Genomic DNA, 21,234 nt, shown 5'->3' on the forward strand with positions numbered 1-21,234 from the left:
AAAAAAAAAAAAAAAAAAAATCCGTTCAAAATGCAAAAATTTACTGCAAAAAAGACGAACAAGTTTGAACCTTTACACTCTAAAACCCAAGAAGAATGTGAGACAAAACCGTCCACCAAAGAGGAAAAGGTTGCAAAACAAATGACCGACCTCAAAACCAATTCTATGACAAAAAACTAAGTCCTAAAGTCTTGTCGTTTTCCATTACGTAAACACATTTTAGAATTTTTCTGAATTCATTTTTTTTTATTTGGTTTATTCATCTTTGAGTTGTTTGGTTTTGTTTCATTTTTTATTGTTTATTCATTAAGTCAATTTAATGCCTACATTTAGAAAATGGTCACATTCTAGATGCATATGTGAATAATGTCAATTAAGCAGAGAAATTAAAAACTATATTGCCTAGCCCCAAATGAAATAAATGAAAGAATAGTGGCACAAACTGAAACTTTTGCTCTAAAAGCCTCATTAGTCATTTTGAAAATTATTTTATTCAAACAGATGTACAAATGAAAGAAGCTTCAAACTCAATAGTGTTCCACCTTATTTAAATAAACTGGTAAAAATGCAAAAAAAAAAAATAATAAAAACATTAAGCTTTTGCATAATTGAGTAGAAGGAAAGGACATTTTAAGTTAAATTCTAACACAGGAGACCCACTATTTATTTGATAATTCACTCTAAACCCTAAAGCGCAATGGCCAAAAAAATGATATTGTATCAAACATTTAACATCAGTGAACACAAACTAAATTCATTTTGGTTTTAATAATAATAAACAGAAGTTCAGGACGTCACCTGTAAGTAAATATTAGTGACAAGTAGCTAGAATTTATTGACGTTTTGAAAATGTGACAAGTGTACCACAGCCGTATTTGAAAAAGAGCAAGTAAAAACCCCATTTTGAGCTGGAGAACTGAGAAGCATCACTTCTTACCTCTTGGTTCCTCATTTCCTATCTCCTGTAAAGACACCTGTCTGAGAGGAGCACAGACTCGTCCCTTTGGAGACTGAGGCTCCTCATCTTCGTCCTCATCCTCTCGGGTCTCTGTGGTCTTCTCCATCTCCTCCAGGTCCATGATGCACTTTTCCAGCAGCTCTGCTTGGCGCTTTTGCTTCTTTTTTAACTTTTTCTTCTTATTCTTGGACATTTTCACAGTCTGGTAAAGACAAACGGGGAAAGTTGAAAAAACTATTTGGCTTTTCACTACCAGTCTGAGCAGTACATTCAAATACAAGAAGTGAGTTTTGAGCTTGTACCTGTTTTGGAGCTGGTGCAGTGCTAACTGTAAAGAGAACACAATCCGAGTATAAACCAGTTGAAGCTGTGTTTACAGGTGTGTATTGCAGTCAAGGGCGTGTCTCATACTTGCAGAACCAGAGGGAGGAGGCGCCCCGGTACGCTGCCATTCTGTAGCTTCGGCTGCAAGCTTTCGAACGTAGGGCTCATCAACAGTCATCAGGATGTTCTCCGGTTTGATGTCAGTATGGATGATCTGGCACTTTGTGTGAAGGTAGTCCAGGCCTTGAAGGACCTAAAAAAAAAAAAGACATTTTTAGATTGGAATTTAACCCACAGTGTGAGGTTTTAAAAGTCATTTACAATCGATTGTACATCACATCTACAGAAATAAAATTTGAATTTTTCACAGGATCTTGTCTGAATCTCAGGGTGTGTAAACTTTTATTCCCTGAGATTGCTACTGTTTCTATGTTCCTGTGTGTAACCTGATTCAGTGTTTTTTTTTTTTTTTTTTTTTAATAAAACAATAATTTCTCTCACATAATTAAAGTTTCTCCATGCATTTTGCAACCAAATACCACTGACAATATTCAGCTCTAGGGCAGCATTAAAAAGGCATTTTACTTTGCTGAAACAAATCAAAAAGATTTACCATGAAGTGGAAAAACTTAAAAGATAAAAAAGGCATTTTAGATTCCTTAGCTCACGCATTAGTTTTCTAACTTCAAATGAATTCTTTAAGCCAAAGTAATTTATGCTAATGTATTGCAACACTAGCTTGCAGATTAAGTCTTTATTTTAAAAGAAAAAGCAAAAGCTTTGATATTAACGGAAGCCAACGTATCAAGAGGCATTTTTTTATATTTCTTTATCAAAAGTTTGCATTAAATGTAGAATGATTTAATCCATTATTTACTGCATTTTACCACATATTTCCTCAGTGCAAACTCTAATATTAAATAGTTGCATTTGATCTTTTTGCTTAATGGCTAAATCTGCCCAAAATTACGTCTCCTTGTGCAGTCAGGACAAAAAAAGGTGTCAGAGTAAATGTGAATTGCAACTGAAGCTTTGCCATGAGTCATCTATGAAGAAAAGGTGATACCATGGTCTTATATTACCTGTTGTATGATGCTCTTCACACAAGGAAGGGGCAGCCCTTGGTAATTGGACTTTATAATCCATTTTAATAAGTGATGCCCCAACACCTCAAACACCATGCAGACATCTGGAGATCAGCAGTTAAGACAAAAAGTACATAAACCAAACTGAAAACCTACTTCAAGAAAACTATTTATGGAGCATGTGGTCATTCTCCTGGCACAAGGCAGAGCATTATTTATATTGTGGAGACACTCGTATTTCAGCTACGCCTTTTGGATTCAGGGGATCTGACTAAGCTGGAGTATTGTGATAGCTAAAGGTTGGTTTAAATACCAACAAAAAAGATTTACTACACCCACCATCTGTTCTTTATTGTGTTAATACCATTTTAAGCCTTTTTAAAACAAAAACTTAACAGCTTAACTCCTTTTCCTTATATAGTCATGTTACTGTTCAAAACAGAGTAATAAAAACAGGAGGAAGTGTTACTGATATTTGAGCATGAAGGATACGAGTTCCATTGACACCAGAGATCTTAAAGTCATCGAGTAACTGAACCACCATCTCACGATTTGGATCATCAGGATCTGAGTTTCTAACCTGGAAAAAAAATAAGAAAGCAATTAATAACTGAATGTTTTAATTACTTAAAATATTATAAATAAAAATATTTAAATATTAAAGTATTTCGAGCAATTTCAGGTGAAGGACAATGAAGCACCTGAGCTTTTTCAAGTTTTAAGCAGTCCTTTATGCAAACTATAAAATCCTGAATTAAGTCACTGTAATAATGTAATTCTTTTTAGGTACAATTACATTATTTTATATTTTGGTGGATTTTATTATAACTTTGAAGCCAATCAAAGTAATATAGATTACTGAAATGACTAAACGCAAATGTAGTGAGTTTAATCATTTCTGCCATGGATGCTTTTTTTGGGAAAAAATCTTATCTTTTTTTTTTCAATATAGTGTGTCATACCCAAACCAAAACCTGAGTGATTTTTTTAAGCGTTAAAGCTAGTAAGAGTGTTAAATCTAGTGCTTCTTGTGTTAAAAAAAAAAATCAATGTGTGCCACTATCACTGTTACGCAATCGTTTTATTCCCATTTATTTGTAAGTGAAATGTCATAGAAACAGTTCACACAGAAACTTACAGATTTCAGAAGCTTGATCTCATCCACGGCTGTCTCTGTGTAGTGCTCAGCGCTCTTTACAACTTTCATTGCAACAAATCTCTTCACCCTGAAATCATAGTAAAATACCTGATTTTCAAACAAGCAACACACAAGATTCTAGGACTAAACTGGTAATTCTATTAAACAGGAAAAAGCTTTAGAATATTCAATTAAAGATGTTTACATACTGGATATCCCAGGCCAGCCACACTGTAGAAAAGTGTCCCCAACCCAGTTTACGGATTACGTGATATTTTCCATTATAAAGGTCTCCTACTTTAACATGATGGTAGCCACCTAAATGAAAAGAAGACAGATACGTTTAACACCAAACACTTTTGTTTAAAATGTTCAATATGGTGTACAGACACTAAGGTAAACTAACCTTTGCAGTAGTCATTGGGGTCCTCCTGCTCCTCATCATCAGAGCCAAGGATCTCCTCTGGTTCTTCTGGTTCCTGGGGCGAAGCTTCCTGCTGGGGTTGATGTCGAGCTCTGTGATTGGCTGGCTGTCTGATGGAAGACAATGAGGCATTTCATTAACAGAAATACTCAAAAATCAGTCACACTCTTTTTACAGTTATTTATTTTGAACCATGTTCAACAAAGCACCCCAGGGAATACGGAGCATAAAAAGCTTTCAACCGCTTCATGGTGTATCTATCCCCTGACTAACGACAGTTCTGATATGCTCCAGCCCCCACATGAACACAAAAACAAAACAAAAAACACGCCTGACATCAGCTATCAAGCACAATTGCAGATGAATAATGTTATAAGATTTTCCAAAATCATGGGTAACATAATGGAATATATGCATGATCTACATCTGCGTTCATACATGACCACTCAATCATTTCCAGTTGGGCAGTGGACCGTTTTTTACATGAAAATAGCAGAATATTTGGAGTTTACAAGATGTCTTTTTGGAATTACCAAGAGTCACTAAAAATTGTGTCAGGCACATTGTTCGTCTTTCTAGAAAAATACTTTAAAAAAATGCAAAAATGATTTAAATTGTATTTGTCAAATACATAGCAAATTTCGAAGGTAATTTGCTATGGCTGATGTGTATGCGCATGTGTGACCAGCTCAAAAAAACGTATAGAAATTCATGTTGGCGACAAGTAATAAGTGCAGCCAAGATGCACATTGCCGCATTGTTTAAGTGCATCCAAGGCTACATTTTGTTACTGGTTACACGTATTTAATGTTAAAGTCTGGTAGCTGTCATGCGACTGGAGTGTGAAGCGCAGTGAGCTGCAGACATCGCCACACCCAAACCGTAACTGTAATCCTAACCTTAACCTTTCCTCTTTGTCTGTGCGCCCAAGAAAAAAAAATTAGCACTGACTGCACACATTTAGAAAATTGCATATACTTAATAGTACCATTGTCACTTTTATTTGGGCTGATGCTAAAGTATCAGATTTTTCAAAATGAGCAAAAATCGACCAAGAATCGGATCGGCAACGACAAATTATTATGTGAATTGTGTTTTGTCGTTAAAATGAGCCTTATAAAATGTGCAATTAAGAATAAAATTAAAGCTGAAAAGTCATTTGGGTTTGCTTATTTTTCTTTATCACCAACCAAATATGAAAAAAGTATTCATGGATGGCTTGAACATTCAATGCTGCGATTATAACCTCTTGATCTCTATGCCTTCCTTGAGGATTACACTTGGAGGAGTATTTCTAAGGGTTTGCAGTGAAACACCATGCTTCAGTGGGCTGATGTGGGCTTCTTTAGACTCTTGTTTTAAATATAGCACAAGCAGTTATGCAACACTTCAGAGGATGCCGCTGGTGCAGTCATTAGTAGATTGTTACGTACACCAAAACTATCAGTTCTATAGATTAGTATCTTAGCTATGGAATTCCTCCATAAATTATAGAATTATACACCTAAATATTTCCATAGTGGAACAGGATAAACAGGACAGTGTGATCCGATTAGTTCTGTAAATAAAACAGCTACTTGTGGGTTTATGGATAATGCCACAGCTATGGGTTAGACATTAGAACTACAGAAAACCACAGAAATGTACAGAAGACGTGTTTATCTCTGGATTGTGAATTAACCATAATTGCATGCAAGTGTAATTATGCGATCTAATCATGACAATATCACAGTTTAAATCCCAGACTAAACCATGACAGTAAATAAACATGATTCTGAAACATTGATAATTAAATAAACTTACTTTTTGTTGGTCTTCTTTGCTTTACCCCTCTTTTTCCTTGCCTGGAGTGCTAGAACTAAAAATGACAGAAAGAAATGACGCTACTATTGTTTTTGCTGGCTTTAAAATCTACACCTGACACTCAGGGGGAAAAAAAATCTACAATGCTAATAAAATTGCATAATTAAACTACCAATAAGGCGTTATCATTTTTTACTGATTTAACACGCAAGTATTATAAATCTTGCAGTCACAGCCCAGTAACTTAAGTAACCTAAACCAACATTAAGCTACTAATTAGACCAGCGGCCGCTTTTAAAAAATATATATTATCATGAATTGATTGTGAAAACTCCAATGACAACACATTTCACCCCATACATGAACACCGGAGTTCGTGTCCAGGTTCTGTTCGGCAAGAAAGCTAAACATACTGCGCTAATCCTGACATACCTCACACAAGCTAAAGCTAATGTCCATTGAGCTAGCTCAATGCGTGACAGACGCATAGACTTAAACCCCTTATCTCGCTGTATGCAGCGTGTCTAAAATTAACACACAAGATAGCAAACACGAAAACGCCTTCTCAGTCGACACAGGCGGGCGAACTCAGCTCACGGGACGTAAAACTTGAAGAAAAAGATTTACCTTTCCTCTCCATGTCGACTGGATTTGTAGCCTAGCCGTTAGCTACACCACCAGTGATCGAATGTTCCACGCATGCGCATTGGATCGTTCTGCTCGGGCTAGAGCTTTACCAGTGTTTTCACTACCTGCGCGCCAAGGTGGCATTTGCATAGCATTTAGAGATGAATTACGAGGGAAAACGAATTAATATTAACATATTATTTGAGGCAAAAGTTTCATTTAATATTAATAATCACTATAGATGTGGTTAATAAGTGTGAACATTTGCTACTGTAAGGTAATATGGACTGTTTACATCTCAAGCTGAAAAAAATATATAGAATAGTATTATTTTTCTGGCTTATATCCTAACTGGGACAAAGGTAGCTTTTCATTCAAGGATCAGTGAATGTATGTAACTGTAAAGAAAGCATCTTTTGCATGATTACATTAGTTGAGAATGCAGGCCTTTGAAAGAAAGGAATTTCAAGCATTTTTGCATCATTATTTTACAGTTATTGTTCATTCAAAAACTACTAATGTGAATTGCCTTTCTTAGACCAAATAATACATTTCAGAAATAAGGAGACACCCCATAAGTCTCTTAATCTTTATTGTTACATGACTGCAGCTGTTTTACATGACAGGAAAAACAAATATGGATGCTCATAAATACCACCTTCACATACGATAAATAGAAATCCCTCTTTTACACAGATCTGGAGTATTTCATCGGTCATAACAACACTTAAAACTCTGTAAACCGACACTTGTTAACGTTTTCATTTCCAAGCTAATGGTCATTTCTTTATAACCACAGTCTAGTTATTAAAAATATATGGCATATTGTTTCTTTTCCTTGTCACAGAGTATAACATTTAACCGAAAGGGGCTCTGACCTTCTTGTATGCAGCAAGTCATTCACTAATCTTCTAACCTTTAAAAAATAGATTTAAATAAATAAATGTTTCAAGGTTAAGGGTTGTGCACCTAAAGCCAAAAGCAACAAAGAACAGTTTCTTACTACACTTTTCAAATTTCTAAAACCATAAAATCCATGAATCTACATTTATGTCAAATGAAAATTTTTAAAGTGATTATCTTTTTTTAATCTAAAATGCTACCAATCCCACGCGCGACAGGTTTGGTAGAGAAGGGGCCGAACGAGCATATTTCTAAAGCTTATTTATACATTACACAATAGGAACAGAAAGTAGCACATCTACAAGTCGACAAGTTTCAGCATCTCAGTGTCACAGTGATAAGTCCTCAAAGTCTAAATGTAGAAAATATTTAAAGAATATAAAATTATTTTAGACTTTGGCAAAAAAGTGACATTTCCATGCACAAGACCATCAAAATTAGTGGTTCTTAAATAAGAAAAATGATAGCTCTTTTAGGAGTTGCTGTCTTTGTATCAATAAGAATTTCATCACATTTAAATCACTGATAACCTCCTCTGAAAGTACAAAGACTAAAAAAATAGGATAAAGTCTGGCATGTGCCAGAAGTTTTACATTTAATGCACATGTCACGTTTAAAGGCCTCGTTTGAAGTAGTTGGCTCATCTCATTTCATCACTCCATGTCGTCCTCGTTAAAGACGGGCGGCTCAAAGCTGCACACCTCCTCATAGGTTAATCCTACAAATGAAGGAGAAAATATTTTAGCATTAATAAAACTGTAACCAAACACAGTATAAATAAGTAGTAGAATACTAATCAGTTATATGGTTTCTAAACTAATTTACATTAACTTAATGGGAAACTTGAAACTGTTTAGCTGATATGCTGGCAGGAATGGAAGAAAGATACATAAATTTCTTCCTCAGTCTCTCTCTGTTTCTAGTTTTGATTTCAGTCAAGCTTGTACAGGTCCGCTCACACAGATATGTCATGGAAAATGTCAAAAAAGATTTGCAGATCAAAATGGGGAACTCGTTGGCAACAGTCAATCATCAGCTGTCCAAAGCAGAATCAGCAAAGTTTAGCTGTAAACCACCATCTTGTTTCATTTCACTAAGTTCCTCTTACTCCTGTAAAGGCATGTCCTTTCTAACAAATGCCGAGCTGTATGTTGCATATTTTAACCCAGTGAGAACACTCTGTGAAGACTTAAAAAAAATAAAAAAAAACAACACAATATGCAATTTCTCCCCGAGAGTTTTAAAATGTGTGCCTTGCACAGTGCAGCAGTGTTGACATGCTGTTTCCTCAAAGAGGAAACATCTCAAGATCGCCATACTCTTCCTTCTGTAAGAAACCTCAATTATTCCTTAGATGCTGGTGAAGTCCTCTTTCTTTTTCTTAGAAAGTATTTTTGGTAAATAAATTTAAAAAACAGCTAAAATAGAAATAGTTAAAACTTTTTTGTTTTTGCATTTTTCTGTTTTTTTTTAATGCAAAAAAAGTCTACATTGAAGACTAGAGTCATTTATATCATTATTATTTATATAACATCATTATAATAGTTTCAATAAAAACCACTCAGAATTCAAAATGTTAGATTTTAAATCCCCATTGGGTATAGTGTCAATATTAATGTTGCAATGAGCCGTTTTGTTGGGCAGTAACAGCAAATGTATTACTTATCTGTACTTTTAACGTTTTACTCTACATTTAATTTAATAGTACTTAATATGACGGTAACTGATCATTATTAAAATGTTACATACATGGATACAGAATAAAGTTACTCATAAAGAAATCATAGTACATTTGCATGTCAAGTAATCAAATTATAATGTAAATGGATATATTGAACATAATCAGATTACAGCCACAGTAATTAGAATATTCAGATCAAATTCAATCAGATTATGATTTAGTTAATTACTTTGGAAGTTACAATTACAGTTAGCAAACTATATAATAATCATAGGGTTTAAATTTATCCGTTAGGTTTGTGTGTTTTTATCCGCTTTAAATTACTTTGGTTCTTACAGTGACACACACAAAGATGAACTGGATTAAACTGTCTCAAAAATGTCACTGATTTTTATTGGCCTTTTTACATTTAAAGTAACTAGTTTGTCATTTGTAGTGCTTCGTTTGATATGATGACATAAGAACTATGTTTATGTTTACAGTGAATTGGCAAAGCTTCGGGCAATCTAAATTTACGATTTAAAAACATTTTATACATATTTACTATTACATGTTTTTAACCATTTAATTGTTATAAATAAGTTTCAAAAAATATTTTTATACACATTTCTAAAACAGCAAGTTTAAAGCAATATGCCTTACGTTTCCACTCCTTAATATTCAGATCCCGGCTCTCAAAGCTCTGGTCATAAGGCTCAGCTTCCGGCTCATCATCTGGGTCATGGTACTGAGCAAAGTAGGGGTGTTCCAGGGCCTCAGCTGCTGTTATCCTTCTGTCTGTGTCCAGAACCAACATTTTCTCCAGGAGGTCCACAGCTTTAATTAAAAATGAAATGAACAAAAACAGAAATCTGAACGAAAATTCACTCTTAAATAGTTTGTTCAAATGTAAAGTGTTCTTACCAAGCGGGTTGGCGCCGATGAACACATCAGCAAAGTTTCTCTTGGGCATGTGAGCCAGAGAGCTGATGTAGGTCCTGGCCTGGGAAAAATGACAACACAGAAACATAAGTAAAAGGTAAAGGTTTATGCCATCTCACTTCTTTTCCATTTAAGAACTGTATTTACCTCCAGTACTGCTATATTTCTGACTGCAAGTTGGGAACAAAAGAATTCCACGGCTCAAAATATTAATTATTGTCTACCTTTAAAACATAAACTCAGGCTGTGACAATACTTGTGCAGAAAATTGCTGAGATCTATTTATATTAAAGAAGAATCTTCCTATAGACATGCATTTTTACAAGCATAAAAGGGTTAATGGTACCAACATTTGTAAAGTTGTAACATAGAAACAGTCATTTAAACACATGCACTTATATGTATAAATAAAATACACATTTGGAGCTATTGGAAACATTTAATTAATTGTTGATGATCAAATAATCCAAATTGTTTCAGCAGATTTATCCCAAAGATCCAGTCTAATGAAAATTCTGTTTTTGGTGAATTTGTTGCATTTTTCTCATGAAGATAGATAGACAGATAGATAGACAGCTTTATTAATCCTTTTGGGACGAGCCCGCAGGGAAATTAAAGAACGAGACATATTAGGAAAATTCATCTTAAAATTGCATTTTTAAGTACTTTTTTAAAAAAAAATCACTGTGAATCAGGAGCAGACAAAAAACATTGGATTAAAAAAAGCTCATTTATGATGTTGAAAATACACTGAGCAGGCCACAAGCTCCCTGCTCCAAGCTCTAAGCAAAGGGAAGAGGAAGAGGGGGTGGGATTGCTTTGCGTCAACAGTCCTGCCCAGAAATCAGAAATGATCTATTGCCACTCCGCAGAAACTGTCCAACAAAATGACAGTTTTTGTTTTCTGGATAAAAACGACCTAGTCCTAATTAAAAAGGTTTTTAGAATAGATCAAAAGATGATCGGAGTGGGGATTTAAGTATCACTTTTGTATCTCTGTGGCAAAAAACTGCTTTGCTGTTAGATTTTCATCAAAGTAATTTGAGCTTTTTTTTTTCTTTTTTTTTTAAACAGACAGTATTTTCTATCTTTGATTTGAAAAAAAAACTCCCCTGTGTATTAACTTTATTACAAAGCAGAATTGACCTTTCTTTAATTAGAAAAATAAGAAAATAATTCCCAGCTCTCATGGAAAAAAAAGGATGCAGACGTATTTTCAATGAGTTCAACAGGCTGCATACACATAAAAAATATCTTAAACTGTTCCAAAAAGACAATATTATCAGAATCAGCAAAAAAAATGTTACAAAGACCGCTAGAATATTTAGTTCTATGACAAAAAAGTAAATAACTCCCAAAGCAACCCACTTAAACTAGTGCAGTTTGTGTAAAGCCAATAAAAGTTTTGCTAGCAAAAATACAGTAGACTTTCATATTAGAACTTATTAGTAATAAGCAGGGAAGGAGTGTGTATGTGCACAAGAGTACATGGTGTACAAAAAGGGCTCTACCGCCGAGATCCTCAATGGCGATCAGAGTACGTGAATGCTGAACGTTGAGGCGCACTTCTTCACCCCGTTGCTCTATCTATGCGGGAGTCCTGCTCACCTCATGGCTGGGCATCCTGCTTATTAGAGCTGCTGGGGGAGTTCCTGTCAGACGCATTATCTGCTGAAGCTGGTTTATATCTATGAGGCTTGTGTCAAGGGGAGTATAGCGACAGAGCAGAGCTGGATAGGAAGAGTTCTGTTTTTCTCAAGCTAACCTTGCGTGTCTGCATGTGGCAGAGCAGAGGGACAAACGGACAAATTAAGACGACAGGACAAAGGAGAACAGTTGTGTGGCAACAACTTCACAGCAAACATTGAATTCACCCGTTTAAAGAGGAGAACAAAGCAAGTCTTAAACCTGCAAGCCTGAAGGTTGGAAACATGCTGGAAGTGGGAAAGCAGCCAATCAAACTGTTGCACAGCAGAGCGACAGATCTCAGGCAAAGGAGAAAATCCTTGCATTGCTTTGTGGACTCACAGACTCTGAAGAGATTTTCATCAAGAGTTCAGGCCCTGGAGTTCCGACGAGCATCATGATTAACTTCAACTGATCAATGTCTACAAGCACATGTTCAAGGAAGACCACACGGCATGAAGGGACATTTCATGGTGAAGCTTGAATCACCTAGAAAGCATATTTTTGTCATTTTTCACTCATACAAGAGGATTATTGTGGCTGTGGAAAACTTCTTAAGAATCAACAAGAAAAAGTAAAAAAAAAAAAATATATATATATATATATACACACCAGCTACTCCTAGAATAGAGCAGATGTATGCCAACACTGTACACTGACACCATAGAGGAGTAAATATCCCTTAAGATAATTAGTCATGCTGGAGAGGAGTGTAAACTTGTATGTAGTCGCCTAACAGGAATGAATCCACCTCAGGCCCTATCATTATTAAGGAGAAGAGCAGGTTTACAGGTGAAAACAAGAAAGTAGCCCTGAGGATCTACTACTGTTCTTCAAGGGCTGCATAAATCAATAGTGTGTAGTGTGTCAAAATATTGATCACACCTGTTTTCCACTGTGCCCTGACACAAATGAGTCACCTGCCAATCAAATGTGGGAAGAGTAACACAGATAATTTAAGCATCTGAGTGGGGAAAATAAAATCTGTTCTGATCTCAATCAAACTATAGTAAAATGTATATATATTTCCATCCATTTCTAAGGCTAATTTGTAACTCCAGCAGTCCTAAATTGAGTCAAAAACTTTCTCGATGTACAGAGGTAGAGGCAGCTGTAACTCATTTTTGGACTTTAGAAACATGAACTGAGACTATGTGCAGTTCTACACTCTCATTTGAAGGATACGGTCTGTGCCAGGAAACAGTGTTCGTCCCGTTAGAAGTTCTGCCATTATACACCCGACTGACCAAATATCCACTGAAAAACAAAGATGCAACACTATCATTACGATCTGTTGACAAAAATCTTCTGTGTGTGAACACAAAAGCTTTTTTGATCGCCTACCCGTCATGTTGTAGTGCATCCAGTTCAACATGATCTCGGGGGCTCGGTACCAGCGGGTGGCTACGTAGCCGGTCATCTCGTCGTCGGTGAGCCGCGCCAAACCAAAGTCCAAAATCTGAGCAGGAGATCAGTGTAAAAAATGACAGTTTTGGCTACTAAGGATGCAGATTTTCTCTCATGTTTGATTGAGGAAGTGCAGCTGAAAGTAAGGTAAACAATCCACCGACCTTCAGCTCACAGTCCTCATTCACTGCCAGGTTACTGGGTTTCAAATCCTGTGGGGAGGAAAAAAAATTAAAGTCATGGATCCTGACAGATAATCTCCCACCTTTCTTAGAAATTAAATATGTAATTCCCTAGACAGGAATTAAAAAAAAAAAAAAAAAACATTGAAACTTAGGTATTTCTCGTGGGAGAAATTAGCATCTTTGACATGTTAGTCTCCTGCACAGTCCTAACAGACATTAGAAATTAAATCAATGCCAGCACTTACTCTGTGAATGATGTCTGCTGAGTGGATGTACTGCAGAGAAGCACACGTTTTATGTCAGTACATATTAAGAAACAACATTATAACCCCTTTTAACAGAAAACTTTATTAGATAAAGAAAATCACAGATTAAAACCAAGTTTTAAGTGGGTACAAGTTAGATTGCTCTAAGAAACGTTTGCTAAACTTATCTTCTCAGGCTGGATAAGAAACGTGACACCACTCTCATGTCTATCTCAACTCCTGCCTACGGATACGATCATGACCATTTTACCATATTTAAATCTTCAGGAATATATTGTAACTTTTACAATAGTCCCAATAATGACCAGAAATGTAATTAACTGACATGCATTTATTTGTTTTAAATGTTCCATGATTGGAGAGCAACCGTCTGATAGCTGATAATCTAAATAATAGCTTTGTTACTTACGTTTTTTTTTTCATTTATTTTTAGGTTTTTAAACTGAAACAATCTAACATGAGTAAATATTAACTTTTTTTTTTTTTTACCAAAAGGGATTCACATTATTTAGCCTTTACCTGTAGACCCACTTCAAAAGGCAAACACACCTATTTTGATTGGTTTTATCGTTGTCATTTTTTCTGTGAGTTTAAGTAAAGTGCATATTCAAATTATTTGATTATATTAGATTGATAAAATCAATAAAGCTTAAACACAACTATGGAAAAAAATATCAAGTTAGTCTTTTACAGCCAAAGCTAGAGAGTTAATTTTTCTCACAGGTTTGATTTTTTTTAATAAGAACTCCATTGAAGAAAGTCAGGAACATTTGTTTTATTCAATAAAACAGGAAATATATATATATATATATATCCAAGCTTTTTTCTCTTGAATTTTTAGAATCTTTTTAAAATTGTATAAATAAAACAAGCTAAAGAACAACTGTAAACAACATTTTTTTTTTCTGTCAGTTCCTTCCAAATGTTTTTAAGTTCCACTTTTAGAGAAGTTGCTGTTAAACACTACAGTTGTTGAATGCTGCTGTTAAAATAAGCACAAACATGTCACTAGTAGGCTTCTGTAGACAAAATCAAGCAGATATGAGGAAATTGATGATTTTATTTCAAAATCTACAGACTAACGAGTAAACAAGTGAGAAACCTTACTTTTAATCCCCGGAGGATCTGATATATGAGGAACTGCACATGGTCGTCTGTGAGTTTCTGACACTTCACAATGTTGTTAAGATCTGCGCCCATTAGATGATTAACAAAATACCTGTTAAAAAACAGAAAATTAGTGTCAGACATTTTGCAAAAATATTTGGATTTTTTATTTAAAAAAAAAACATTGCAAGCATAATAGTTTTAAAAGAAGAATAGGTTTTATTAATCCAAGCTACAAATGGCTAAGAAAGCTTCAACTGGTTTTGCCGGTACTCTTTCTCACTTTCGTTTCTTTCTAAAGATGCCATAGAAATGAGTTGAATGGTAGCGCCTCGTGGAGAATTCCAATCTAATCCCAGGACAGTTTGAATTGCCTGGACAGGACTTGCAGTAGATGGCGGCGCAGGAGACTAAAAGAGCAGCCTGGCAGTGCTCCTCCGTCTGCCTTCAGCTCAATAAATTCCTACTTCATGAATACTCTTCTATTCCCACACAGTACCAGCCGTGTAAAAATAGCACCTGGTCATGCTGAATTTTTAAGCAACAGAAAGGGTCACAGACATGCTTCACAGATCAGACAACCTGGAAAAAAAATGTATATAAATAGCAACATGCTTCCCTCTCTTTCATAGAAACTGGGGAATGAATTAGGGAGGATTCTTTTTTGGGATGGGATTTTTTCCGTCAACCTACTCTACAGACCAACTCGCTTATTGTGTTGAGATAAATCTTTACGTGTGACCTTGTATCTGCATAGGCGTCGTTAGAATGTCATGCTTATGTTACAGTAGGTGTCCACACAGCTAACCAGAATTTCCAACAACAAGCAGTGCATCCACTTCTGGATGACTGACTTCCAGCATTTTAGTGCACGGTCAGGTATGTTTCCAGGTGACACATTTCAAATCTGGATTTAAAAAATAAATAAATAAATAAATAAAAAAATTTAAAAAAAATCACTCCCACAGACTAAAGCTACAGGAGTCAGGCCCAGGCTCAAATACATTCCTAGATTACCCATAGGCACGAGCTAGTTTATAGAATTATGAAAAAGTTGAGTTTTAAAGAACTCAAACAAGTATCAGCTTTTTTTTTGTTTTGTTTGTTTAAGTATTTTGTATTTTTAGCTCAATGGAGTAAAGAAAAACTCTTCAGGCAGGCAACTCCAGCCCTCGAGGGCCGCAGTGTCTGCATGATTTCCAGATATCCAAGCCCTACTGTTACTGATTACCTGGTTCAGGTGTGTCCAACCAATTAGAACGTGCTTGAGCAGAGTATGTTGGAAAACGTGCAGGAGTGCGGCCCTCGAGGCCTGGAGTTGCCTGTCCCTGCTTCAGGCTGTGCACAGAATCGTCTTCAGGTGCAAACATTAGCCAACTATTATTGTCTAAAGATGTTAAATCTCTCAGTTTTCTACAAAATCCAGATGGATTTCATTCACAGACTCTTGTAAAATATGTTAGAGATGAAAAGACCCATAAAACACTGGTCACATGACTGCATGTATGCAACAAGTACTCTAAATTTAAGTTCCATTCCAATCATGATTAAAACTGTACTTTTCTATATTTTTCTCTTGTATTTCAGAGTTTTACAATTTTCAAAAAATAGAATTGTTAGCTTTTGTTGTTGTTTTACTTAAACTAAAACCACAATCTTGCTTAATTGTAATGTCAATTCTAATATTGTCTATGGAGGTTTTCTACATCAAAATGCTGCATCCACACAACAATGAATATGTAACAGTTTTATGTGATACTTTTCTTTTTTTATAGTATCAAGTCATTTTTAACAGAATTTTTAAGCTGTTTTTAGTTTTATTTACCTTTTTTTAAATGTACAGCAATTAAATAAAGTTCTGAAAAAAAAGCAATGCAGATGTTTCTTTGAACTGAAAAGATATTCCTGGTCATAAGCAGAGGAAAAAATACCAGCGAGCTGCTCTGCACATGAGCACCAGCTGTCATGTCAGAGACCTTTTCCACACTTGGCATTAAAGTGAGTCTTGAGTCATCTATGTCACTTTAGGGAGGCTTTACTCACATTTACTTCTTGAAATGCCTTCCAACATAAGCACGCCGCCTGAAGCTGCAGCTTTCACACATGTGTAAGTCAAGATAAAGAGAGATATATCTTCTTCTTTCTGCAACATCTATTCAGCTGAGTTTATATTACTGACTAAAAGGTGGAAAGCAGAACAGAAAAAAATGGGCATAAATATTATTGTGCAAATTTAAAATTTCCTTTTTCGTAATGGACTATTCCTCCTTCACCCACTTCCCATAAGGGAAAGTTTTACACTCTGGTAGAACACGTCCCTTCTTATTTGCTGCTGTAAAACTCTCAATTTCAACTGGTATATTTGGATAATTTCAAGAAAATATATATATTTCACAAAAAAACCTTATAAAAATAGAATTATTAGTTTTAAAAGTTATAATTGATTAATCTATGATGTTTTTACCTGAAATAAGGAAGCTCTTCCAACAAAGCAAACATTTTATGAGCAAATGCATGAGCTTTAACACATGTGATCATCAAAAAACAATTCTCTTTTGAGCTTTTGCATCGACTCACAGACACAACCTGCAGCTCTGCAGGTCTCCTGATGACAATCAAAACAGTCAGCTCTGCGGTAGCATAGATAAGCTGAATTGAAGGCTGAAGCCGAGCGCAGAGGCAGGGAGACGTCACCACCCCACGTGCTCTGCATTCTTTGACCAACAAGTCTGTGTTAGCCGATCGTCTCAGAAAATGTCAGCTGGAGTTTACATGAAACCGTGTCAACAAAACAACTTCCTGGAGGAAACCTGATTGTCTAACAAGTAGAAAATATTTACAAGAATCCCTAACTATTAAAGTTACTTGTTTGTTTTTATATAATGCTTGCAATAAGATTAAAAAAATGTTCGTGTGTCAATGCACATATCTTTGTAACAGTGAGTACTACGGATGTGTGTAAATGGGAGTGGCTCCATGCCTTCAGCTGAGACAGATTTTTCTGACAGATATGCACAATAGTCGTCTGGTATTTGAGCTCTAGAAGAAAAGCAGGCTGTTCCTTCACACATTAAACCCCAGATTATTGCTCTTCTGTGTGCTTCCTTACTCAAAAAAGTTTGCATGTAGCCGTGAAGCTACACAAAACGTTCACAGAGCAAGACTTTAGAGAGCACAAGGAAGGAAGTTGGTGATGAAACAGCACTCGTAAAGCCAGAGCGTGAATAAAAAACAAGCCAAACCAATAAAAAAAATAAAGAGCTTTCGAGTGTTTAGTCTGATGGCCTGACTCCTTGTATTTTCCAGGCACAGTTAGAGACGTCTGCTTGTGAGAAACCCCAGGCTGTTAAACCGTCCCTACATGTAGCTGCAGAGAGCCAAGAGGACAGAAAGGAAAATCTGACACTAAAGTAAACGAACAAAGTGAACTCACACATCCGTGAATTCCTTTAGAGAAGTGGCAGGGGTGAAGACATCTAAGAGGCCAATAACCTGACACACAAAAAGACAGAAATTCAGTTTCAATAAGCTGCAGGTTTGATTTAAAAAGTCAGCATTTCTGAATTAAAAAAAAATACAGTAAAAAATAAAATTCCACTCACATTTTCATGCTTCATGTGTTTCAGCAGGCGCAGCTCTCTGTAGGTTCTCTTGGCATGAATGATGGACTGAAATGGCCTAGAAAGCTTTTTCACAGCAACTTTTAGTCCTGTCTTTGTATCATAGGCCGAACTGTTAAAGACAGAAAGGAAACATCAGGTGTTGTAGAAAGAGGTGCATCATCAGCAGCATTTAGAAGTAAGGACTTGGTATGTGCTCACACAGCTGAATGTGCCAAAGCCTGGTTCAGTGACCATGATGTAATTGTGCTTCTTTGGTCAGAAAACTGGCCTGACCTGAAGCCCATTGAAAAACTATAGCGCTGTTGTCAACAGGAAAAACAAAAAAGAGACACCAGGCCCCAACAATGCAGATGAGCTGAAACAAATTATGCAAAAGCAGATCCAACCAAATATTTAGCTTTTATTTATAAAAATAGTTTACTGAAGTTTGAAAATACAATTTTTTTGATTAGCCTGTGTGATACAGTCATTTTTTAGATCACACAATTTTGTTTTCTTTATTGTTGAGTCAAATTAAAAACAAATACAGCAAATAAAGAGCTAAAGTATTTCAATCTACAAGCAATGACGTCTCTATATAAAAATGTGTACCACTTCCTAACATGATTGAGAAAAAAATTACACATTTTTTCAAGATATTTATATTTTGGGGGGATTGAACTGCAGCCATTAAGCTATACAGGCTAGAGTAGCTATGCTAGTATGTTTCGACCAAAAGTTATGCATTTTATTGTCATTGTACTGTATCTGCTAAACTGTGTCTTATTGTTTACAGACTATGGCGTCACTCTTTACATATCTTGGACAATAGAAACAGGCTTGTGTAGTGTCTCTAGCAATAAAACTCATTGGCTCATCAGAACTCATCAGAATAAGAACAAAAGCAACTAGTTAAGTGGCAAAACATTTTCTAACTGTATGAAAAATACTCATGTACACACAAACTGCCTAAAAAAGGTGACTCAGAATGCCAGTGTCCACAGCAAACATGACGTGGAAGAATCAGTTCTTTTTGCAGAAGTAATGATGCATGAACCAAATGTGTCCAACTTTATTAGGTTTCCACTGACAAAATATTCCACCTACATATCTGCCCTATGATTTACAAAATTTAGTGCATTTGTAAAGAAAAAGAAACCTTTACATTTGTGTGTGCGTTAAGCAATTACACAACAGTATGAATATATGCATATGACAATGTGCTGTTTCAGTTCAACAACATAATCTGACCTGCTACAGATTGTCCCACTGCCTAGCAACAACACAGCTGTTTGCTTCCATTTACAAAACAAACATCTGCTCATTAAACTCAATGCACTACTGCCTATGTCATCTAGATAAGACAAGAACCACCCATGTAATTACTGTGTTAATGAAAGAAAAATCTACCTAAATCTAAAAGCTGGTAGTTGTTACAGAAAGTAATCCATCACTGCAAGTATAAAAGTATGAGATGATACACACATTAAAAAATGAATAATCAAGTGTATTCAAACTAGAATAATCTTTTTTTTTTTTTTTTTAGCAATTTAGCTATTTATTTATGACCTGCGATTACTTTATAAGTGTGTTAACTAATAGAAATGCTTAAAAACAAGATAAATTGGATACAAATTTAGATCTACATTCAGTGACCAATAGTTGTTTGTGAAAAAAAAATCATATAAACATGAAAAAATATATTAATAACATTTCCAATAAATAATCTGTTCACCTGAACCCACTTTGACCAAATGGCTAAGAGTAGAGATTTGGACCAGTTCTAAATGTAAATGACAACTTTACCAAATGCATTTTGTATTTCTGGTTTATATTTTTCCAAATAGAAACCAAGTTTTCTTGTTCAAAGAAACATCGAGGCTCCACCTTGCTAGCCCACAATCAGGACAAGCTAATCCAACTTTAGCCTCAGCAGTTGAGGCCTCGTCTAAATGAATGGAGGCGAAGTTATGCGAGTACACGCCGTACGTAACTCACTTGAAGTTAAAGTTACTCACCAAACTGATCCGTAAGCCCCAGAGCCCACCGGGGACAGGTTTTGGTACCGATCCGGGACTTCCCATATTGTTTTGTTGACCTCCTGTCGGTAAAAGTTGGGTCTTTCTTTCTGCGACATTCCTGCAGAAACAACTGCCCCGACCACAAACCGACTTTCTGCTCTGAAGTAGCTGCTCCGAGCACTGCACGTTTCCTTCAGTCAGGTGAACAAAGTAACCCGCAAAGTAATAATATATTATTGGTGAAAAGTAATCTCAATGCAGCATGAACCAAAAAACTCAATTTCGCTTTCGAAAAAGTTGCAGAATCACCGTCTGCAGTGTACCCTCTTGGGTCCTTACGCTTGCTCTTCCTTAAGTTTAAGGACTGCTCCCGAGACTTTCTCCTCATCTCGCGAGACTAATCTACACAAAAAAAAAATCTGCTTCAACGGCATGTCATAATCATTTCTACCACTAGGGAGAGCCTTTGTTTTTGCCCTCATGCCTTCAATTGAAAAAAGAAAGAAAGAAATCATACATTTATGAAAAGGAAAGTCAAGATTTAAAATTATGAATTTATTTTAAGTTAGCATTGACTTTTGAAATTATGGTGAAACAACTTTTATTGTGACACTAAAGAAAAGTTAAAAACAAACAACACAAATTTGAAAGTGAATTTATGAAGTGCATAAGCAAATTATCATAAAAAGATTTTAAAAAATCCAAACCTAACATGCAAAATAGAATAAATACATAAAAGGACTTAATATTTATTGTGTTTACCGTAATATATGCATCCATCATTGTTTTGACATTTAGCTTTTTATTATCTGTCTATGATGGCACAAGACTTTAGTTTTATTCTAGTCAGCAAAAGAAAAAAATAGAAATAAATCATATTTATGAAGAAGAAATTCAAGATTTTTGTTTGAAAATAATGCAATAACAAATTGTTTCTGGTAGAAATAGATATAAAAGCTATATTTTAGCGAAAGGCCATGAATAATCTTAAAATTAACATCGACATTTGAAATTATGGTAAAAAAATAAAAAGAAAAAAAGGAAAAAGAAAAAAATGTAAATGATTAGAATGAAAAAGCTAAAATTAAAACCACAA

General features: G+C 35.4%; 2 protein-coding genes across 5 annotated transcripts in view; both read right to left on the minus strand.

Annotated features, from left to right (window-relative positions):
• srpk1a (SRSF protein kinase 1a) overlaps positions 1–6,497 on the minus strand; it is a 14,375-nt gene extending 7,878 nt beyond the window's left edge. For both annotated transcript variants that reach the window (XM_024292487.2, XM_024292485.2), the window contains exons 1-10: positions 6,360–6,497; positions 5,733–5,787; positions 3,912–4,039; positions 3,715–3,823; positions 3,506–3,593; positions 2,860–2,947; positions 2,365–2,471; positions 1,370–1,535; positions 1,261–1,286; positions 938–1,160 (exon numbers count right to left, since the gene is read on the minus strand). In XM_024292487.2, the coding sequence (XP_024148255.1) occupies positions 938–1,160; positions 1,261–1,286; positions 1,370–1,535; positions 2,365–2,471; positions 2,860–2,947; positions 3,506–3,593; positions 3,715–3,823; positions 3,912–4,039; positions 5,733–5,787; positions 6,360–6,372 (1,003 nt within the window). In that variant the 5' untranslated portion in view covers positions 6,373–6,497. The remainder of the gene's footprint in view (positions 1–937; positions 1,161–1,260; positions 1,287–1,369; positions 1,536–2,364; positions 2,472–2,859; positions 2,948–3,505; positions 3,594–3,714; positions 3,824–3,911; positions 4,040–5,732; positions 5,788–6,359) is intronic.
• Positions 6,498–6,934: 437 nt separating this feature from the next.
• On the minus strand, positions 6,935–20,543 carry mapk14a (mitogen-activated protein kinase 14a). 3 transcript variants are annotated; one of them, XM_024292489.2, is made up of 12 exons: positions 20,136–20,537; positions 18,118–18,247; positions 17,949–18,007; positions 14,516–14,627; positions 13,388–13,417; positions 13,122–13,169; positions 12,895–13,009; positions 12,736–12,807; positions 11,473–11,552; positions 9,847–9,925; positions 9,586–9,759; positions 6,935–7,980 (listed from the first exon to the last, which is right to left on the minus strand). In XM_024292489.2, exons 1-12 carry the CDS (start codon positions 20,252–20,254, stop codon positions 7,916–7,918), a joined length of 1,083 nt encoding a protein of 360 aa, XP_024148257.1. In that variant the 5' UTR covers positions 20,255–20,537; the 3' UTR covers positions 6,935–7,915. The 3 variants fall into 3 exon arrangements, with proteins under 3 accessions (XP_024148257.1, XP_024148256.1, XP_036068588.1); XM_024292488.2 differs by lacking the exon at positions 11,473–11,552 and adding an exon at positions 11,893–11,972 and having other exon boundaries at positions 20,136–20,536; XM_036212695.1 differs by lacking the exon at positions 11,473–11,552 and adding an exon at positions 11,893–11,972 and having other exon boundaries at positions 12,736–13,009; positions 20,136–20,543.
• Positions 20,544–21,234: the final 691 nt, after the last annotated feature.

The sequence above is a fragment of the Oryzias melastigma genome, linkage group LG7 (assembly GCF_002922805.2).
Source record: "Oryzias melastigma strain HK-1 linkage group LG7, ASM292280v2, whole genome shotgun sequence".
In the NCBI taxonomy this organism is placed as follows: Eukaryota; Metazoa; Chordata; class Actinopteri; order Beloniformes; family Adrianichthyidae; genus Oryzias; species Oryzias melastigma.